Source organism: Perca flavescens, chromosome 8 (assembly GCF_004354835.1).
Source record: "Perca flavescens isolate YP-PL-M2 chromosome 8, PFLA_1.0, whole genome shotgun sequence".
In the NCBI taxonomy this organism is placed as follows: domain Eukaryota; kingdom Metazoa; phylum Chordata; class Actinopteri; order Perciformes; family Percidae; genus Perca; species Perca flavescens.
In genome coordinates, this window is record NC_041338.1 from 7,760,437 (window position 1) to 7,783,071 (window position 22,635).

At 42.0% G+C, this 22,635-nt stretch overlaps 1 protein-coding gene across 1 annotated transcript in view; it reads right to left on the reverse strand.

Annotated features, from left to right (window-relative positions):
* Positions 1–310: 310 nt before the first annotated feature.
* The window catches only part of nrn1la (neuritin 1-like a), a 104,518-nt gene continuing 82,193 nt past the window's right edge, over positions 311–22,635 (reverse strand). Inside the window, exon 3 of the mRNA XM_028586371.1 lies at positions 311–1,102. Coding sequence (XP_028442172.1) covers positions 805–1,102 — 298 coding nt within the window. The 3' untranslated portion in view covers positions 311–804. The remainder of the gene's footprint in view (positions 1,103–22,635) is intronic.

Sequence of the window (22,635 nt, forward strand, 5' to 3'; positions counted from 1 at the left end):
ATTTTTAGGTTTCGGTTATGATTAGGGTATATTTGACAGACAGCAAGATAATCGAACAATTAGGGCAGGGCAATGCAATAAGAACTTTGAAAATGTCTTTTTATTTCACTGTGTTTAACTGTTTGATGTGTGTTCGGCACCGGTGTTTTTGAGCAGCATCTTGCTTTTCTTTTTTTTCTTTTTTTAATTTCCATCAAACACATTTCTTGTTTGTCACAGAAACAGGGGCTTCAACCTAGGCAGCGTTCAGAGACTAGAAGGAAATGAGAAATGAAAAGTTAGCCAACCGGAGACTTCTTGCAGAACTTGAGAGCAAGCCAGGTTTGTTAGGTTTACATAACTATCAAATGCTTCATACTATAAAGCTGATAAAAGTATGAGTTAAGCTGGTCGTGGCATCTGGCCTCCTCATCACTTTATCAAGAAGGACGTTATTATTTATTATTATGTCTCTCTTACTACTCTCAGGAAGCTTAACTCTACCTGGAACGATCATAAACAAGCTCATACTAACTAGACATAGGGAGAAAGGGGATAAAGACAGATGGCATGAGACTGCTGTATGTATCTGTTTAACTATGTATGTGTTTGCAGGTCTGTTTGTACAGTGATTGATCATCTCTGTATGAATTTTGTGCGTTTCTAACAGAGAGACTAATTAAAATGCAGAGAATATGCATGATATTCAACCCCTGGCAGAGCAGACGGGGAGAAAAAAAACATCGGAACGTCTATGGACTTGGGGAAGAAAAAATACACAAAAGTTTATATCTATTCACACCAGTCCCGTTTCTTTGGGGGTAGCTATATCCAAAACCACAGCAGCAGCAGAGGAGACAGGAGCATGAGAAGGTGGAGGCAGCCTGCCAGATGGTCAGCACACCCTCTTAGAGACTCCTGGCTGATCTCTTCCTGGTTGGGAGAGCCGTGCGGGGAGACTGAGGCCACTGGGTAGTTGTTGCGGTTGGAGCACATGTCGTAGAGGTTTCCGGAGAACTGCATCTTCTTGGATTCCTGACGGAGAGATTCCCAGACAGCTGCTGCTTCATCCGGACAGCCGGCCATCGCCACGTTGGCACAGTCATGGAACTCATCCCACGACCTAAAGAAAGGAAGAGGAGTGAGAAAGAGATAAGGAGACAGGAGGACACCTTCAGACAAGAAAACATACTTTATTAATCCCGCAAAGGGGAAATTAAATTTTGAATTATTGTTTACTGGTGCTGGGTACCGAATTAAATATTTTTAGGCACCGACCGAATTGCCTCTATAGTATCGAGCAGAGCTGTAGTCAAGTCCACCTTTGTCAAGCCCAAGACAAGTCCAAGACCAGAACTAGTCGAGACAGAGTCAAGACCGAGTCCAAAGAGGTTTAAATCCAAGTCAAGACAGAGTCCAAATGAGAGACAGTGAAGAAAGTAGAAAGAAATGGTCAAATCAGACCATATTATTTACATAAAATATAAAATGGAAATGTTCCCATTCTTGAACTTATTACTTGTCTTGAAGAATTCATAGTACAAAGTGTTCGCTGACATTGTGTCTGTGGCCTAAATGAAAATGACTGATACCTGATGATTGAGGTATATGAGCCAGCCAGGTGTATACCAGGCAACCATTGTCGATGTCTGTTGTAGATGGATTTTGAATTAAACTAATACCTGTTTAATGAATGAGCGTGCCTCATCAATGGTTTTGTTTTGAAGGAGGAACTTACTTTTATTAAAAAGCATATAGTGCTAGACTCGGTCAAGACCAACTAGAATATTTGGCGAGTCCAATGGCCGAGTCCGAGACAAGTCCGAGTCCAAAGGACATTGAGGACATTTTTCAGGGGAAGTTCCCTTAAACTTTAGTGCGTACATTTTTGATATTAATAAACGTCCGTTACATTCAAACCGTTGCCAAATGAGTTGCTGCAAAGCTAATTAAGACTATCAGCTCCACACAACACCTTTTGTATTTCTCAGCATGGCGGTGTTCAGAAAATGGTGTCGTCCGGTGACTTTCCCACTCAGAAACTCTAGTGAAGATAATTACCTCTTCTGAAGAGTCCATCATGTTTTTTTTAATCCTCCGTGTCCTCGTTGGCTACTAGCAACTGGGGGGGGAGGAGGGGTGGGGGCGCCGCCAGCCGTAATCCTGTATGGACCGTTCGCACATTTTTTCTGTGTGACATGGAACGCATCTAATGATAACAATGCGTAAATGCGCACAGGAGCAGCAGCAGACAGCAGCTTGGTTCTGCTCTCTGCTCTGTTCAAGCTACTAATTGTCTCATTAATTATACATTGTTTCACCAACAACCCATCTATTATTAATAAGAATGTTCATTTTTTATGACTCGATCTGTAGATAAACTGATTGCTGGACGCTGAAGATCGCTAAACCCAGGGACGGAGCTAGCATGTTATTTGAATCATGTGTGTTAACATGGACATGAATATTGCCGTTATGAGACTAATCCCGTTTTTGATCATATTTGGGATATGATGTTTACATGGCACGCAGAGAAATCAGGTTATTCATCATCTTCGTACAGGCTCGCTGACAGCTGTCTTCTCTGAGTGCATCCATCCACCTCTTTCTTTCTCTCTCTCTCTCTTACAAAATGCTTCAGTAAAATATTTTTATGATCTGGTCATTATGATATGATGAAAGTACGCCAGCACACATACACATTAAATATTATAAGAACAGCTGATTTCTGTCGTAGTAAACCGCTTCAGTGGGCTGGCGGTTCTTGTGCGTAATAGAATAAATAAATGTAATTTAAGTATTGTTTATTTACACTACGGAACGGAACGCAGCTTTAGTCTTGCTCCACCCCAACTGGATACAGACATTTCCAGTGCGTTCATTAGCGATGTACACAGCAACCTTGAATGAGGGACATGCCATGTTTTCCTTGAATTTTCAACTTGGCTTGGATGCCCTGACATTTGACACCTTAAGTATGAAGCACACTGGCAAATAATCTCCTAGAGACACACGAGTATGTGACTAGTGTATTTAACTAATGAAGATCTAAACAGACAGCTCTGAAAATAACTGGTGGCGATGCGTTGGCGACAGTGAAACATTTGTCCTTTCACTGAGTAAATCCAATTCAATCTATTTGTTTGCTCCCTTGAATTCTCTTTGCCGTTGCCAAGAGACCATCTGCTGATCTTCACTTCTCTGGGAGCAAAGGTTGCCCTGTGGCTTAGACTAAAACGTGAAAAAAACGTCATTAGTTCAGGGAATGGAAAAGCTGTCATGAACTGGGTGTTTGTTGAACCACCGATGTGTTATAACCATCCATTTGAAACACTTACTCAGACCTGAGAAGAGTAACAATAAGGGGAAATACATTTTAAAAAGGAAAGAGTAAAGAGGAGGAAGGAAATATGATGAAGGGGAGACAGAAGGAAGTCGTCTTACACAGAGCTCTTTTGGATACAAACATCTTTTTTCAGTGAATCACAGCATTCAAGTTTATTCCAATAACCTTCAAGCTTCACATCCAAAGCTGAGTCTATCTGACTTTAATTGGCTGCTAATTCTTCCTCTCATCATGAATGTGTTGGCTAAGTTGTCTCTGAGGAAATACTGGCAGAGTGTTAAGTAGAAGAAGAGAGAAGGAGGGCAGGTGGAGAAAGCAGAAGCCGATAGCTCTGTTCGAAATGTGCTTGACTCGAAACACGTAAAGTACTTTAACACGAAACACTTACTATAATATCAACGGCATGCCACTTTCTCACTTTCATAACAGAGGCGCTCTGTGTATGTCATCCAGGCGAACAAGACATGCATATACATATACTACAGGTGCATCGCAAGTCTCTTATAAGATATCTCCTCGCTCCTCGCTTGAAGCGGAAGTCAGGAAGTGTCTTTGAACCTTTGTGAAGGCCGTCTCAAAGCTCTTATTCCTGCCCCGAGGAACCTGGTCGGGAGCTGTGAGCGAGAATCCATGAGAGCGACCTTCCCGGAAGCCATGCAGCTCAAAGCCGTTGCTAACTCCGCTCATACAGCTGACAAATTCAAGTGGCTCTTCAGAGGAAAGGACGTATCATCCCTCTAAAACACATATCCTTGTATCCACTCTCCTTGCGTCTCTCCCATGCTTCCTTGGTCTTATACGCGAGGAAGGGAAGCAAGTGAAGGTAACGTGGATGAAATTTAAGGACTTCGGAAGTACCCAAGGACTGCTTTGTGTTGACGCTAGTTTCGCATTGCCAGACCTTCCTCCACAGCGCTGCGGAGGAGGGTCTGGCTAGTGCACACAGCATTCTGGGATGGGAACAAAACGTGCTCTGGTTTACTGGCATTTCTTTAAATCAATCACAATCGTCTTGGGTGGTGCTAAGTGCCGATTGGAGCCACGGTGCCTCTGCATAATAGCCTCGGAAGGAACGTATTTTGGTGGAACGTGTACATACAAAGGTTGTTTTAATCGTGCAACAGAAAAACTCAGATTGGACAGATAGTCTAGCTAGCTGTCTGGATTTACCCTGCAGAAATCTGAGGAGCAGTTAACCGTAGTCCTCATAAATCCACCGGAGTTTAAAATTACAACAGAAAGAAAACGGAATGTAATACTAATAAATAATAATAATTTGTACGTTAATTCCGCAAGGGAAATTACAATGTTTTCATTCTGTTGTTATTACACACTACACACAGGCCTGAAATACACACACATGCACTAATGGAGAGATGTCAGAGTGAGGGGGCTGCTGCTGTCGATGGACAGGCACCCCGAGCAGTTGGGGGTTTGGTGCTTGCTCAAGAGCACCTTGGCAGTGCCCAGGAGATAAACTGGCACCTCTCCAGCTACCAGTCCACCACCAGACTTTGGTCCGTGTGGGGATTTGAACCGCGTTCCCAACCCAAATCCCGACAGACTGAGCTACTGCCACCCTAACGGACATCTGGCGGAGATTGACATCTGGAGGAATTTTTGGCAGCAATGGAACAATCCAAGAAGTGGAACGTCGTGGATATAGAGATTGTCGATGCTAATCCTTAAAATAACTGTCAACAAGATTGATATCAAATCATTCTGAACAGATGTTGGTCCATGTGTTTAGCTTATTCCACTGTTTACTAAACTCCTCCAGCAATTGTCCAATCATAGCTTAGAAACTGTAACTTTTTATCATACTTATAATACTAGGACTCACTGACCCTACGCTGCAATACAAGAACAGCAGTGAGGATGCTGACTTTTTGCCTCGGACATGTAGCTGTAGCTTTAGTCTTTTTGGTTTTCACAATTATCACAGATCTAAAGAGTAACCATTTTGGTAACACTACAATACATCTGTGAAGGTTTTTTAGTTTTACAGGGAAGAGGTCAACTTAAGCACAACTGTACTTGGTTAAAAATAGTCCTAAGACGTTTTGTTACGAAGTTAGTAAGGACTGAGTGAGGAATGAATCAGGAATGAGCTTTTTATTTAATTATTACATTACATTTACAGAAATAAAGTATTTTAAAAAACTAGACAGAGTTCAATGAATAAAGGAATATGGCAAGTTAATTAAAGAACATTACTATGTTTTTCTTACGTCAAAGGTTTTTGACTTTCAAAAATGTTTTCCACTGATTACCTTCTAGAGCACAAAAAGCATTGGTTAGCAAGACCAGTGTTTATTACTTTGGCTGTTTCTGTCACATACGCTGCATTCACACAATGTCAAAAGAATGAGAAAAACAGGACAAAGGGCCTGCTTCCATTGCAAAAAGCTAAGCTAATTATATCTTGGATCTATCTCCATAAACACAGAAATGAAACTAATATCAAACAAAGTTTTTCTTTAACCATTTACACAGCAAACACAACAGCTTTGCACAGTGGTTGTTCTAAGGTAAGTAGATGCGCGTGTGATACGCCATACCAAAGGAAAGATAGAGAGAAACAAAGGTCTAATGTATTGTTGGTGAGGCCGGCCGGATTTATTACTATAGTTGGAGGGATTGATCGCCAGAATCTAATTCAGACAAATAAGATAAATCATGATTGGGTTGTTGCAGTCCTACTTTGAGATGCCCTGAAGGCAAAGTGTAGCTGTTACTTTCACCAAATGCCTACAATACACTAGAACATTCTGAAAAGACTTTGAAAAGACTAGTCTGACACCATCTCACATCTAAAGACAATCTGTCATATTGTCACTGAGTTCTTAGTCACAGATTATAAGATTTTGCAATGACTGGGTCACATTTTGCAAGACTACAACTAGTTTAGTTTTTTAAAAAAATAACCAAGCTAGCTAGCTACGTAATTTTTTTTGGTTATTGTCAAACAGCTAAGGCTGGTAACTTGAGGGAAAGTTTGACGATTTTCTGTTCTGCCATACATGGAGATGAATGGCGGCAGTACCTAGAGGTCCGCGTTTACTTGACGGTTAAACTCCTGTTGGATGACTCGCTTCAGAATGGTTGAAAATTGGCAACTTTCCCTCTTTAGCGTTTAACTTGCGCGATGCCATAGCAACCATGCACAACACTGCTCTACCCTGCCATTCCTGCCAAACAGGAAGTTTGGTGCTGGAGGGAGTGCACCCATTGGTTGTTGACAATGACTATGTTTACAAGCTGTCAATTTTCGGGTTATGGTCAGGTTAAGGTCACTATTCGGGTTTCTGAAACATTCGGAATAACCCGTTTACATGTGTGAGCAGAGAGAGTAACTCCTGTATACATGGAATTTGTAATCAATTGGCAATATCCCGATGTAAACGGCGACGCATAGTTAGCGTCTGGACGTACGGACAAACCCTGCTTCTCGTAACTTTTCGGTCACCTTCTTATAAATCTCACTATCTCGGTACTTTCTGCCGTCAACAAAAGACATTATATTCATGGTTTTCACCACATTAATAAAGAAATTGGTTTCCTCCTCGCTCCAAAAGTGTGGTGCTGTGCTGCGTCTCGCCATGTTTACCCATAGTGTTTACCTCTACTTCTTGTTTACTTCCGGTATACTGCACGCAGGTTTTCTGGCGCATACAAGAAGTTCCTCTACTCAAAAGAACAAGATTCCTTGCGAATAGAACATTGCGCAGAACACAAATCAATGTTCCTTTTGATGGGGATATGCCGATACGCGTTTACATGACCAAAATTTCGGGTTAGAAAAGGGGTAACCCAGGGATCATTTTCGGGTTTTTAATAATAGGAATATGATATTTGTGTTTTTGCCGGTGTTTACATGGCCGTGCGCGACCGGTTTATTGCTAATATTCCGGTTTTCAACGGGTTATTGGCTGTTTGTAAACGTAGTCTATGTTCACATGATTTAACTTCACTCCCAAGACTTTTAGTACTATAATATCAAACACTTTTGATTTTGTCAGAACGTCATGATGGGAAAAAGACTGACTCGGACTGAGTTTTATGAAAACCTTACACCAAATGATTGAGACGATGGGAGTGCGCTCCCAACTCTAGCAGGACATGATTTCATTCTGACATTCGAAATTGAAATGTAATTTTGTGTCAGCAAAAAATGAACTCCTGAATCACAACTTTAAACCGAAAAATCCTTTTAACAAGTTAGAAGTGACACGTTTTCTTATCTGTAGGCCTACTGAGTTTCATTTTGAGGATATTTGTAGAGTACAAGTAGCCTACAGATATGCAAGCACAGACACATACATATACTTTCTCTCTCCCTCTGACAGATCCCAGCACACATCTTCCCACTTTGCTGTCACATACTGTACACACATAGGGTGACCAGACATCCCGGTTTGACTGGGACAGTCACAATTTTTAATTGCTTGTCCCGAGTCCCGACAAATGCCTGTCGGGACGCTAAAATGTCCCGGTTTACACCAGGAGCGGCGTCAGTCGATTTTGCCGTGTCTTCAGCCCCGAATGTTTTGAGTGTAGCCCCGAATGTAACTTTGTCCAGTTTATTTTTAAGAGGCGAATAGAACGGGCAGCTACGTGCGGGGTCCGACCATGCGGTATCTGTTGCCTATCACCTAGCAACCGTCTCTCTGTGAGGAAAGCTGTGAAAGCCGGGTGAAGTTTTCGGGGGAATCATAGCCAAATCAGTCTAATACATTGATGCCATCAACACAACGTTTAGGAGCGCAATACTAATGATTTAGGTTGAAGTTCCCGTGACGTGACGTTTCCAGTCTACGGTTCAGACTCAAACACACGGAGCTCTGAAGCAGACCTGCTGTGGGTCTCTTAGTGTCCACTCTATGTAAAATGCAGGGCAGCTTCAGGTTTATGGATGCGCTCAGCTGTGGACATGCTGCGGCAGATGTGAGAGCAGCGTACAACCACTTCCATAGCAAAACTCTTTGTCTCATTCAGAGACCAGAGACCCAAACGGGGCTCTGTGTCTGTCAGAAGGTCTGAGATCTACCGTATCAGCAGAGCAATCACGTAATGCACAGCAGACTATGGTGCAGGTATAGATTATTTTCTGAAATATAGCTTGTGACTTTATTCTTGTAATAGCCTATTATCACTTTATTTTTCTCAAAATATCACAACTCCTCCAAATCACAGAGAACACATATATTGTGTTTATATACTTTGAATGTGCACAAAGAGCAGTAAATCTTGCTCAAACATCTGAAATATTACAGTCCAGGGGTTTATTAATAAATTAAAATGAATGAATGTATCATTGAGGTGAATAATTGTCATATGCACATTAAGGAGGTTACTTAACCAACAAAAGACGCAAAACAGGAGGTAAGAGTAAATGATGCCTATAGGCTACATGTGTGCTGACTCAGATATAATTAGAAAAGTCCATCCAAAGGAGAATAAATAGTTGAAAGCAATACAGAATGCCTGACAGCCTTACTGCAATATATTCCATTATGTTTTTATATTTGGATTGTAATCTGTTTCTCTTTAAATAAAGATATTTGCAGCATACATTGATTCAGAAAAAGGTAGAAATAGGTGCATAAAAATTCACCAGAATGCAGGAAATTAAGTGTTTAATGCTCAAAATTTTCAATAAATCATTTGCTGTTATTGGAATAAATAACACTTCAAAAAATCTTTTTTAGAAAAAATCTCAACATAAATCTCACACTAAACTGAAAAAGGCTGTTACTGCAATTTTGTTAATTTCACAGGAAAAAACACTTATTAGACGAGCAGCCTAGGATCAAAATAATGAAGTTACTGTCTGTGTCTGTGTCTGACCTGGGCTGGCACATGTTCACGTTAAAAAGCATGTGCGTGCACAAACACACTACGGTCACGCGCAAAGTGTCCCGGTTTTAGCTCCAGGAAATCTGGTCACCCTATACACACATCATTTCTTCACAGCCACTTATTCAATGCATTTTGTGACAGCAAAACGATGGAGGCAGTCATGAACACACTCACATGCAGCTTTATAAAATTAGCAGCAACCTTTACCACTGCAGGCCGGGACTCCCTTGATGACTCTGCATGTGTGTGTGTGTGTGTGTGTGTGTCTGTGTGTGTGTGTGTGTGTTTGGCCTGTATCCAGGGCTAAAACACTCCAGCGGTCTAGCTCTGACAGCTGGAGGAGGACGGCTGCTTACCTGCTGCTGTGGGAGTTGCAGCTGATGGAGGGGAGGGGGTAGGGGCTGCCAGCATCTGGCCATTGTATGTGTACCTAAATGTGCATCTATGTGTGCGTGTTTGTTTGTGCGTTTGAGAGTGTGTCTAACAGCAAGAGCCAGAACAAAGCCAGAAAAAGTAAGAGATGGCATCATGTGCAGCGGTGCAGTTTTTGGTGTGTATGGGTCTGAGTTTGTGCGTGTGTTCCTGCTGTGTGTGTGTGTTTGTGCGTGTCTGTTCAAGTCACAGGTGGTGCAGAGACAGCAGAAACACAGCGAGGACACTGACAGACAACCAACTGCTTTCACAATAATAAAACCTCCTGAGAATACGTTTGCTCTGCTGCTAAAATGCTGCTGCTGACATCTGAAAACCTCCAAAACCCAGCTGAACTTTTTCCCCCATTGTTTTTTGGCTTAGAAATAATGTACACAGCAGTATGGTCATCTGGATGTTGACTAACTTTCATGGCTCTATGTCACGGGATATATGTATTTTATTGACATCTAGGGCAATATTTCTTAGCAAAGTTGTTTCAGGAAATTAAAGAAGAATTCTGGCCAATTTTTACGTTAATCTTGATCGCTATAGCTATGCAAGTACTTTCGATAGAAAAAAACCCGACCTGGATCGGTCCTAGCAAACTGGAGTTGCTGCAGCTACGTGTACAAGCTTCCAGTGAGCTAAAACAGCAGTTGTCGGGGCAAGTTTTAGAGTGTCTTTGTGCCTCTTAACAGACACAAAATGCAATTAATATGTCTTTGCCCATGAACAGGGCCCTAACGTGACAACAAGATGCGTTTTCTACTCAGACATTGTTTAAATTCACCTACCCTGTCTCGATCCTGCCGGTGGTTAGCTTGGCCTGTTAGCTGCTAGCCGCTAGCTGCTAGCTGTTAGCTGCCGTCCGTGATAAGTGTGTTCAGCCAGGCTTTTGTGAAAATCATCACGCAGCAGTTCCGTGTGTATCTGTAGCTCATCCATTTTGTGTGTGATTGATCTGGTGTTGGTTAGTAGAAGGCAAGCATCCTTCGTCCCCGCCTTCCTCGCCTCCCGCAGCCGACAAAAATCCCCCGAGCACCCGGTTGTCTAGTGAATGTCCTCCAGAGGACAGATCATGCCTTCGCGGCGAAACATTTTAGTTTATTTCCCCCTCAAAAATAGGTAATTGAGCATTGTAGTGGTTATGACCATATCAGTGACTATAACTACATGGAAACGGGATAAACAATGTCTGTGGCTTGCACAGTAATAGCGTTACTGAAGCCTAGCTTTAGCCTCGCGATGTCTCCTTGGAATTCAGCTGTAGCAGGAAAAGGTAAACAGTAGTGTGCAGATCGGAGCGTAGCGTGTGAACAGTGAAGAGTGGAGGTGTTCATAACAGAAGAAGCTTGGAGTAACGTAACTATGAAGAATATAGCAGATATACAGCACACGGGAAAGATTTTTGAGTTTGATGGTTGTCCATATTTATTCAAACCCGAGTATACAGACGAAGAACTAGCCTCACAAGAGTTGGAAAGAACAAGACAGACAGAGGGGCAACAGGCAGATGAAGCAGCTGCTCCAAGTGCAAGCTAAAGCTAGCCTTCAGTAACGCTATTACTGTGCAAGCCCCAGACATCATTTATCCCGTTTCCATTACATAGTCACTGATATGGTCATAACCACTACAGTGCTCAATTACCTATTTTTGAGGGGGTAATAAACTACAATTTTTCGCCGCGAAGGCATGATCGGTCCTCTGGAGGACATCCACCAGATCACCGGGCGCTCAGGGATTTTTGTCGGCTGCGGGAGGCGAGGAAGGCGGGGACGAAGGCTCGACACTGACAAGCCTCCTACTCACCAACACCAGATCGATCACACACAAAATGGATGAGCTACAGATTCACACGGAACTGCTGCGTGATGATTTTCACAAAAGCCTGGCTGAACACACTTATCATGGATGGCAGCTAGCAGCTAACAGCTAACAGGCCAAGCTACCCACCGGCAGGATCAAGACAGGGTAGGTGAATTTAAACAATGTATGAGTTGACCGATCCAGGTCGGAAGTAGCTATAGCGATCAAGATTAATGTAAAAATTGGCCGGCATTCTCCTTTAAAGAAGGCAATGGAGGGCAATTAAGGAGAAGAGAGAAGAGTGACTCACAAGCCCCCGCTGAGCGCCGCTATGTTGGAGTTTACCCCGGTGGACAAGAGGTCCCCTCCCTATGGCTGCGGGTTGTGGGGGGGAAAAAACTCACATTGTTTGTGCATATGTACCAAACATCAGGTCGGAGTATTCAGCCTTTTTGGAGACCCTGAATGGAGTCCTGCATGGGGCTCCAGTAAGGGATTCCATAGTTCTGCTGGGAGACTTCAATGCCCACATTGGCAATGATGGAGACACCTGGAGAGGCATATGGGAGGCATGGCCTCCCTGATCTAAACCGAGTGGTTGTTCGTTGTTAGAGTTCTGTGCTAGTCATGGATTGTCTAAAATAGGGCTGGACCCGAATATTCGAATATTCGTTCAGTGGGTTGGTATTCAATTTTTAAATTTGACATTCGAATATTCGGTTTTTTAAATTTTTTATTTTGGTTAATTTATTTTCTGCATTTATCTCTCGTTCACACTCCAGTCCAGTTGGTGGCGGTAATGCACATTTAAGTTGGTTTGCCAACTGCCAATAAACTACAAAGAAGAAGAAGATACTGTCGGTACACGATGACGCCAAGTGCGTAAATGGAAAACTGTTTCGCGTTTTTTCCGTTGTGATTCGGCCAGAAACTTCAACATTGTGAGGCGAAGAGATCGTTTTGGAATATAAAGCTTGGATATTACATTTCCTTGGACTCTTGGGGATTTATGAAAATAAAGTTTTGGTCCACTTTGTACCACTTTGTTGCTGAAAGGACAACGACAACAGGTATGCATGCACTCTCGGCTGCGCAGATTACGGCTAAATTGTTTTATTTTCTTTTACTTTGTAACAGTTGTGTACATGGCTTTATATTTTAAAGATTTAATGCTTTAAAGTCATAAAAACGCTCATGAGTGGAAGTTTTATCGAGGTTACAGTGACGCCCCCAGTCACAAAGTGTCCCGTTGACCAGACGGTGATCCTTGAGAGGTTAAAAGTTTATTAATTATGAACGCATCTGGCCTGTCTATTTATATTGCACCAAATACGACACTGCTGCACTCCCTTGTGAAGTCGTTTGGATGAAAGGTTCTCAAAATTTATTAGAGATAATAATATGTTCCGAAGCTTCGAATATTCGATGCTCATTACTACCGAAGCTTCGAAGCTCAAAAAATGGTATTCGGACCAGCCCTAGTCTAAAACAAACACCATGTTCGAACAGAGGGATGCTCATAAATGATGATCGATGATAGATTTTTTGTAATCGTATCTGATCGGGGACCGCATGTTTTGGAGACCAATCACCATCTGGTGGTGAGCTGGGTCAGGTGGTGGACAGACCTGGTAAGCCCAAACGGGTACGGGTAAACTAGGAACGTCTGGAGGAGCCCCCTGCCCGACAGACTTTCAACTCACACCTCCTGCGGTGCTTTTCGGGGATCCCTGTGGAGGTTGGGAGCATTGAACCGGGATGGAATGCTGTTGACCTCAACTGAGGAGGGAATTGGGCAGTGGATGGAGCACTTTGAGGAACTCCAACTAACACACCCTCTATGGTAGAAGCAGAGCTGGAGGATGATGGGGGATTGTTGTCAATTTCCCTGGTTTAAGTCACTGGTGTAATCAAACAACTCATTGGGGATTAATGAGATCCTTCCAGAAATGCTGAAATCTCTGGGTGTGGACGGGCTGTCTTGGATGACACGCCTCTTCAACATTGAGTTTTGGGACAGTGCCTAAGGAGTGGCAGATTGGGGTGGTGGTTCTCCTGTTCAAAAAGTGGGACCAGAGAGTGTCTGCTAATTACAGGGGTATCCCACTTCTCAGCTTCCCTTGTAAAGTTTACTCCAATGTGCTGGAAAAAAGTTTTTGCCTATAGTAGAACCTCAGATTGGAGAGGAACAATGCGGATTCCGTCCTGGTCGTGGAACAATGCGGATACCGTCCTGGTCGTGGAACAACGGCCCAGCTCTTCACTCTCGCAAGGATCCTGGAGGGGGCCTTGGAGTATGCCCATCCGGTCTACATGTATTTTGTGGATCTGGAGAAGGCGTAGGACTGGGTCCCCTGGGAGATACTGTGGGAAGTGTTGCGGGAGTATGGGGTCTCTTCTCAGGGCCATCATCCAATCCCTGTATGCCCAGAGAGCTGTGCCCCGGTTCACGGCAGTAAGGCAGACTCGTTTCAGGTGAGGGTTGGCCTCCGCCTTGGCTGCGCTTTGTCACCAATCCTGTTTGTGATATTTATGCCTCCCGTGTCAAGGCATAAACCTCTCAATATATGTGCGCCTGCACTAGCTACTGAACCAATCCGGCCACGAGAGCAACTCATTTTTAACCATTTATCCAGTTACTTTAAATAGCTCACGTTACTGTATTGTGTGAACTGTTAACTTCATTTAATATTTTATATGGCGTTTTCTTTTGTGAGGTGCAAATGTTCCACCAAAACAAATTCCTTCCGGAGACTATTTTGCAGAACCACCGTCACTGCGTCCGGAGCTTAGCGCCGCCCAAAATGATTGTGATTGGTTTCAAGAAATGCAAACAACCCAGAGAGTTTTTTTTTTTCTCAGAATATATGTGTGGAGGGGCCAGACCTTACTTCACAGCGCTGTGGAGATAGGTCTGGAGGACCTATAGGAGAAAGGAGGTAACCCGTGGCCTACTTATAAGTCATTTTTTTACTAAATTAAATATTAAATCATGGCCCAGCCCAGTTCATAAGAGTAAAAAAAGTAAAACTTTATCATTATTATTATTACTTTTATTGTGCTACATCATTAATCCTAAGACAGTGAGGACTTCATTCATGAGTGAGACATTTTATTAGTCAGCCATTATAGTGTCAAATTAGCTAAGAACATTTAACAAATATACCCAAGTTTCACTGTCATCCTTAATATCAGAGCTGGAAATAACTCAACATGGATATAAAACATGTCTAAAACATCAGTTATGTTATGGGTATTTTTTCACATCCTGCAGAAATCTCGTGAAAGCGTCATGACTATTCTGTCCAAGGTTGATGTATTTAGAGGTATGAATTGAAAAGAAGGAAAGACATGAAAAGAATTCAGCTATTCCTGAAGAAGAGTTTGACAAAGCTTTTATATTAAAATCATCACGCATGAGCTGCTGTGGCCTTCATCAGGGTTACCGTGTTGACGTGCTTCAAGGCGGCTTCTTTCACCTTGTTGAGGAGAAGAAAAAACTTTCTATTTCCCCCCACAAAAGACTTGATCTTTATTTCGGTAGCTGCGGTATCTCAGCAGTAGAGGTTTAAGCAGTAAGTGACTATTTTTATACATGTTAAATAACCTATTTTATGTAGAATTTGTGAGCATCAGAGGATTTTATAAAGCTATAATCACACTTTCTATGTGGCAGTTTGTTTTGCAGTAGTAACAAAGAAAAGAATTAAAATTCATTCTTCTTGCCCCTCAAAATAATTTCTAAATCTACATGATAACCAGAAAGAAATGCACAACTTGGGAATATTATGCTTTCTTTGTCTGGCAGCAGTTTATATCCTAACTGCTGCATCCTAAATGAGCTGAAAGTGACTTTAAAGTGAGGAAGGAATAGGAGTAGTCGCTGCAATGAGATGCAATGAAAGCATGAATGCCTTATTTAAATCTGTAGAGGATAAAAATATAAAAGCAAATAGAAAGGCTGCTGTGGAAGACGACTGAGTGAAAGAAAACTAAACCTTGTGAGAGAGAGTTTTCTGATCGGTAGACTCCAGCTTTTGTTTGTGCGACTGCAACCAAGGAAGCAAATGCCACATTTTTTACTGTTTATACTTTACAAATACTTTGGGTAAAAGACTTAAATGAGGAGTTTTCTCAGTTATGCTTTGACTACATCGTGTCATTTAGGAGAGACCTATCTTCAGACTGTCCATTTTAATGTTTTTTTTTACTTTGTTTTTTATTGCATAGCTTGTGTATTGCGATACAATTAATTTTTTTCTACATCTTTCAGATGACAAACTATCTTTAGTATCTTTGATTATTATTGATGCACACTCTAAGTGTCACTGACACTGCATGTTTAATTTGGATTTAATATTGAGTCCAGCTCATTCACACTGTTTTGTTTGTTTCCAGAAGAGCTCACTCACCCTACTGAGGAAGGGCGCCTTATCTCTTCTGCGTATCAAGTTTTTTTGAAATCTCAAGCTGACTTGATGAAGTTTAGGCTACTTTAGTACATGATACGCCATGGACAGGCCCTTCTTAACCATGTGGTTACTAGGGACTTAGTCTCTCATTGCCAGACGTTAATCCACAGCGCTGCAGAGGAGGGTCTGGCTAGTCCACACAGCATTCCGGGATGGTAGAAAAAAGTGCTCTGGTTTATTGGCATTTCTTTAAACCAATTACTCTTGGGCGGTGCTGAGCACGAAGCAATGGCGCCTTTGCAAAATAGCCTCGGGAAGGAACTTGTTTTGGTGGAACGTGTACGTTTAAAAGTTGTTGGATTGGACAGATAGTCTAGCTAGCTGTCTGGATTTACCCTGCAGAGATCTGAGGAGCAGTTAACCATAGTCCTCATAAATCCACCGGAGTTTAAAATGACAACACGACGAAAGTGGAAGGTAACGGGACATCCGGCCAAAATGAAAGACATTCTGGCGGCACCGGAGCAATCCCGGAAGTGGAACGTTGTGGATGTAGACTACTAGGGACTAAACTTCCCTTCCCAAATGGTGTTTCAAAAGCCCTCTCCACACACTCAGGAATATAGTTCTGGGTTATATTGTTATTTTTATGATGTTGATATTATTATTTTAAAACTGATGTAATCTTTTAAAAAAACTAATCCTTTTATAATATACCCACAATGTGGAAGCTTGGAACTGTACAAGTTACAAAGACCGACACATTCACAGGGAAAAGAAAGAAAGAAAGAAAGAAAGAAAGAAAGAAAGAAAGAAAGAAAGAAAGAAAGAAAGAAAGACTTAGGTTCACGCTGCCATGAATCCCAGTTTTTGGAGTTGGAAGATTTATGGCCATTTGTATGACACCTGCGATTATAAATGCTATTAAATCAATATTAACTTGGAGTGTAAAGATTAACCAATAAGTATCGGAAAAAGAGATTTAGCTACATCGATTTGACCCAAATTCTGCATTGTTTCCAAAGAAAAATCTATTTTATGGAAACACCACATTCAGTAGGACCACACTGACCCAGGGACTAAGCTAAATGAAAACCAGTCAGGAGCATTGTATCATCCTCCTAAGGGATAGGCCTGAAAGTTATGTTTTTCTATTATTAATGCAGTAGACATAATTTTCTGGGGTGTAACTGATTCAGTATATGACATAAAGTTCGAGGAAACAACTGATTTTAGACCAATTCCATATCCTATCATAAAATGTGAGTTCACAACCTGGCAACCTAAGCCTTCTCCTTAGTTATACAGTATAATAACATACATTATAACGGCTTATTGCTAATATTCAACGTGATTTTAACATTAATAAACTATTATTATTACTACTAATATCCTATAAACGCTTTATAACTTTGCCTTGATGTAAAGGGATGCAGATTTTTAATCTGAACCTCCCCTGTTCTTTTTAAAGCTGCAGCAAAAGGTTACGGTTTATTTCTATTATGCCTAATTATTCTGTATCTTTAGCCCCAAATATTTCCTTTTCACCTCACCTCCTCTTGATCCACAGTGAATGATTGCAACTGCATAAAGCCTATTGTGAATATGAGGAATAAAAGCAGCACTGCACTCCTGGGGGAGCTCTGACAATGGAGCAGCCTTGGCCTAGATGCAAATCATAGCCTCCTATACAGACTACTCTGTAGCATGTATGTGTGTGTGCACGTTTGAGTGTGCACATGCATGCTGATCTTCAGAGGGGAGCGCCATGCCACCTCCTCATTAGGTGGCTCTGATAGAAGCGCTAAAACCATGTTCCTGATTGGAGAGAGGGAGCGAGGGAAGGAGCTGAAAAGAAAAACAGTGGAGGGATGGAGGAGGGTGAAAGAAGAGAGAGAGAGGGAGGGAAAGAGAGAGTAAACAAAAAGGAGGAAGAAAAAGAGAGGGAAGCAATAAAGGGGTGGAGAAAATGAGTGAGATTGGGGAGAAGCACTAATGTGGACATGTGGATTATGTGTGTGTGTGTGTGCATGTGAGAGAGAGAGAGAGAGAGAGAGAGAGAGAGAGAGAGAGAGAGAGAGAGAGAGAGAGAGAGAGGAGAGCTCTTATGTCCCTGCATTAGGCAACACTCACACAAAGGTGGCTGGGTTGCAGGATTAGTAGTTTAATTGGTACCTCAAGGAATAGAAGAGATTTAACAACAGTGAAGTGGTAACACTGGTGGGCTGCAGGGCCATGGTGACACACACACACACACACACACACACACACACACACACACACTACTTACACAAGTTGTTATTCCACTTGTAAGAAAAATCTCTCGAACCATTCCGTTACCCTCATTTTAATCACGGTTGAGCCCAAACTTTTGAAAACAAGAATCCTTTTGCATTAATTCACACGATACACACACGCAAACATCACTGTCATATGGATGAAACGATGCAGAGATATGTTCTCGTCAGATTGGTCGAACAGTTTTGTAAAACCCCTCCCCCACACCTGGACGTTTGAAACAGCTGTAATAATCTTTGCATTCTGACGAGGTCGGACAACACATCGTAGGAACTAGCTCTTTTCAAGCATTACCTAACCATTAGGTGCAGTGGTGTTTTGAGCTAAATGCCTCTACATCAGACGGCGGCGCAGCCCCCCACGGACAGACCCAGATTTCGCTGCCGCCTTCGACCTGCACTCAGAGCTCCGGGAGTCTGAAAGTGGAGTAAAACTTAAACCAAGATATCAATGAGAAGACTGAGACTGCAAGGAGAGGCTCGCAGAAGGATATATTTAGGACAACTTCATTAGGTTTTCCTTAAGGACTATAATGGCACACTTGTAGATCTCAATGAAAATGTGTCTTAAAGGTCCCATGACATGGTGCTCTTTGGATGCTTTTATATAGACCTTAGTGGTCCCCTAATACTGTATCTGAAGTCTCTTTCCCGAAATTCAGCTTTGGTGCAGAATTATAGCCACTAGAGCCAGTCCCACAATGAGCTTTCCTTAGGATGTGCCATTTCTGTGTCTGAAGCTATTGAGGAGGAGAGTGGGAGGGGCAAGGTGGAGGGTGGGGGTGTGGCCTTGACCAACTGCCACTTTTCTCGTTTGAAAGCCATGATGTCTCTCTCTCATGGGTTGGCCAAATTCTCTGGGCGGGCAAAGCAGAGAAAGGGGAGGTAACCTTGCTTGTTATGACCTCATAACAAGCAGATTCCAAAACGGCTCATCTGAGCTTTCATTTTCTCAAAGGCAGAGCAGGATACCCAGGGCTCGGTTTACACCTATCGCCATTTCTAGCCACTGGGGGACCATAGACAGGCTGGGGGAACTCATATTAATGTTAAAAAACCTCATAAAGTGAAATTTTCATGCCATGGGACCTTTAAACAGTGCTGGGCAAGTTACTTTTAAAAAGTAATTAGTTACAGTTACTAGTTACTTCTTCCAAAAAGTAACTAAATTAGTGACTCAGTTACAAATTATAAAAGTAACTAGTTACTTCAGAAAGTAACTGTACTTTCAAGTACATTTTGAAATGCTCAAATGTGACTCCACCTCCACCCTTCTTTAACGGAACTTAAAATACATGTGCATGTTCAATTATTTATAATAAATCTGAATATTATAATGAAATGGACACTTAATACAATACATTCACAGAAACAATGTACACAAATCTAAACTATTTTAATGTTGCTGTGGGACAAAGTGAGACTAGCTTCCAATCAAATGCCATGTATGTAGATATTATGTTTATATAGTGGATCGATACAAATGACACATTGGATTATTTGGGCTCGCCATACCTGTCTCTCGTTGACTGACTCACTTGTGTTGTTCGTTGTGTGTCCAACTATGCGGGCTTTCAAACACCCGCCTTACTCTACCTCTGATTGGAAATAAATTTGTAATATAAAAAAATGTATTTGAAATAAATTACATTATTTCTGTTTAATTGATTATAAGAGTCTGATTCTTTCCTGTCTCTCGTGCTAGCTCTTCCTCTTGACACATGTCACGTTATATTTAGCGCTCAATGATGCCCACAAACTTGCTAAAAAATGAGTTAACTAACTTTTTTGCTCAGGGGAAAAGGCGAGGAGGAGACAGAAGAGGAGCCTACAACTTCATAGAAAAAGAAATTTGACAGACAATACTAGGAGTCCTACTTAAAATACGGATTTATATACACCTTATAACAGGTGATTCTCATGTGCCAAGCCCTCTCTGCATATGTGTCGACAAGCTAGCAAATGAGGCAATGAAGCCTTCAAAACTTATTTGGCACATGGAGACCAAGCACCCCGATTTTGTGCCGTGACACACTTCGGTGTGTCACTGTGTCCCGTTAACGCCCAGATGGGACCGTTTTGTTGCACAGAAACAAGGCTCCCATTAATACATTGTTAAGGTAAATTGTGTTTTTCATGCATTTGTTCATATATATACATTATTAGATATTTGTTTTCATGCTGGTCATATCATTTTATTTTGTTGTGTTTATCCGCCACACCTTGAAGACCGGTCTGTGAAAATATGTCTTACATGAAGCCGGTCCGTGGCGCAAAAAAGGTTGGGAGCTGCTGTGTTAGGGCGTTTTCACACATGAAAGTCCGAACCAAGGTCCGGACCAAGGTTCATGTTTTTGTTACATTGTATACATTTGATCCGGTAAGTTGTGGTTTCACACTGCAGTTATGCAAGCGCACTAAAGATCTATACGTAACAAACCTACGTCCTGCCGTCATCACATACGTGAGCTACGTCTCCAGATACTTCTAACTGATTGGTTTGTTGAAGGGCTTCCTCGTACTCTTATATCCTCTCTCTGTGTCGGAGTTTTTCCAACTGACTGCTGCTCTCCCCCTACTGACTGCTGCTCTCCCCCTACTGCCGCGGCCCTTTTTGTTTTGTTGTGATGTTGAGAAGCAAGACACGGGCACTTTCTTTCTGGAGCATTTATTCAGAGACAAACTGAAACCTACGCTGTACATTTACCACTTAACAAATAAACTGCTGATGTATTCTCTGCTCTGATAGCCGACAGCTGTCTTCTCTGAACGCATTCACCGTCACTCTCTCTCACTAAGCACCTTAAAGGAGCTTCCCCGGTCTTGTAACACAAGGAGAGCCTGCCAGAGCTTCTTGTATTTGGTCCAAAAGTCCGAACCATCCAAAAAATGCTTTCACACTATAAACGAACTGGACCATGGTTCAGTTTGGTCCGGACCGAGACCACCTCTTTTTATCGGACCAAAATTTGGTCTTTTGATCCGGACCGCGGTCCGGGGGATGTTTCACACCTGTAATTTTGGTTCGGATCAAACTAAAAAGTCCGAAAGTCCGGACCAAACGAGGTATGTGCGAAAACGCCCTTAAACAAAAGGAAAATCCTCCCTGGATTTCCTGGAGTCAGTTTCATAGAGTCACACACGGTGAGCTGAGCGACAACACTTCCCTGTGAACTATCTAATGTCAGTAAGCGGTGAAATATAGAGCATGTACGCCATCGTTTACAAAAGCTTCATTCATAATGCAGTAAGAAAAGAGTGCTGGTCACAATTCCTGTTATATTGCATAAAATAACCACTTAACCTGTCAGCTCTGCAGTACATCAACTCTATTTATTACAACTATTTGACCCCTTTGGTTGATCTCTACTGTTCCCAGTATCTGTTTACAGTCTGCTGTGATGATTCTGTGTACTTCAGGAGTTCAATATAATTTGGGCGGCGTACAAATTTCACTCAACAGAAACATTGCTCTCAGATAAGCAATCATATTCTAAGGACCCTTCACACATTAATGCCTCCCTTCCCTGGTCTGGAAGATGGATGACAGAGGTATGTATAAATAGAGTGGTGAGCCGAGATGACAGAGGAATAGGGAGGAATGATGGATGGATACAGGATATAGAGAAATAGAGTGGTGAGAGAAAGAAGAGGGGGGGGGAGACAGAAGGGAAGCGAGAGATGTTCTGCATCTTTAATCAGCGTCATCAGCCCTCCAGCCCAAACAATGAGAGGCTAAAAAGAGAGCTGCAGAGAGAATATATAGGCTGGGAGAAGAGAAGAGGCAGCGCTGCTCAGGAGTAAATGTTCAAAGTTCAAATCAAACAAAAATTGTCTGAGAAATCAGTATATTCTTGGTGTTTATTTTGACTTGGATAGCCTAAATGATTTGGTCAAAATTTTAATTACCAAAGTTTGACATTTTATGGAAATAGGTTTATTCGCTTTCTAGCCGAGCTCTCATGTCTGCGTGTTAAACATAAAGCTAGTGCCAGCAGCAGCTTTTCTTTAATTTCCGAAAGGCCGGGCAACTGGGTAGCTCACCTGGTAGAGCATGCGCCCATATATAGAGGTTGTTTCTTGGTGTTTGGTGAGTCGAAGACAGATTTCCACCCTGGTGGATAATAAAGAAATATTCTACTCTGTTCTAATTTGAAAAGGTCTAATTGGGAAGGCTGTCTCCTCATCGCTCCACACAGATCTGATGTTTTTAACCGCTACAACTTTTCATCTCTTCAGTGGAGTGGAAGCTTGTGTGTCGCAGTTCACATGCTTCACGTACTCATGATTCGCTAACTCTGTATCCATTTCACTTTGTCGCATTTTTTCAATGCAACCTTTCCACCTCAGCTAAGTGTCAAAAATTGTAATTGATTTTTTGACTTTTTCTTGAAATTCTGAAAATGTGCACACATACAGAATGACAATCCTTTAGCGCTATGTATTTTTTGTATTTTTAAACATCAGAACTTTAAAAAGTATTTCTCATGTCACAGAAACCACTGAGAGTGAATCTTG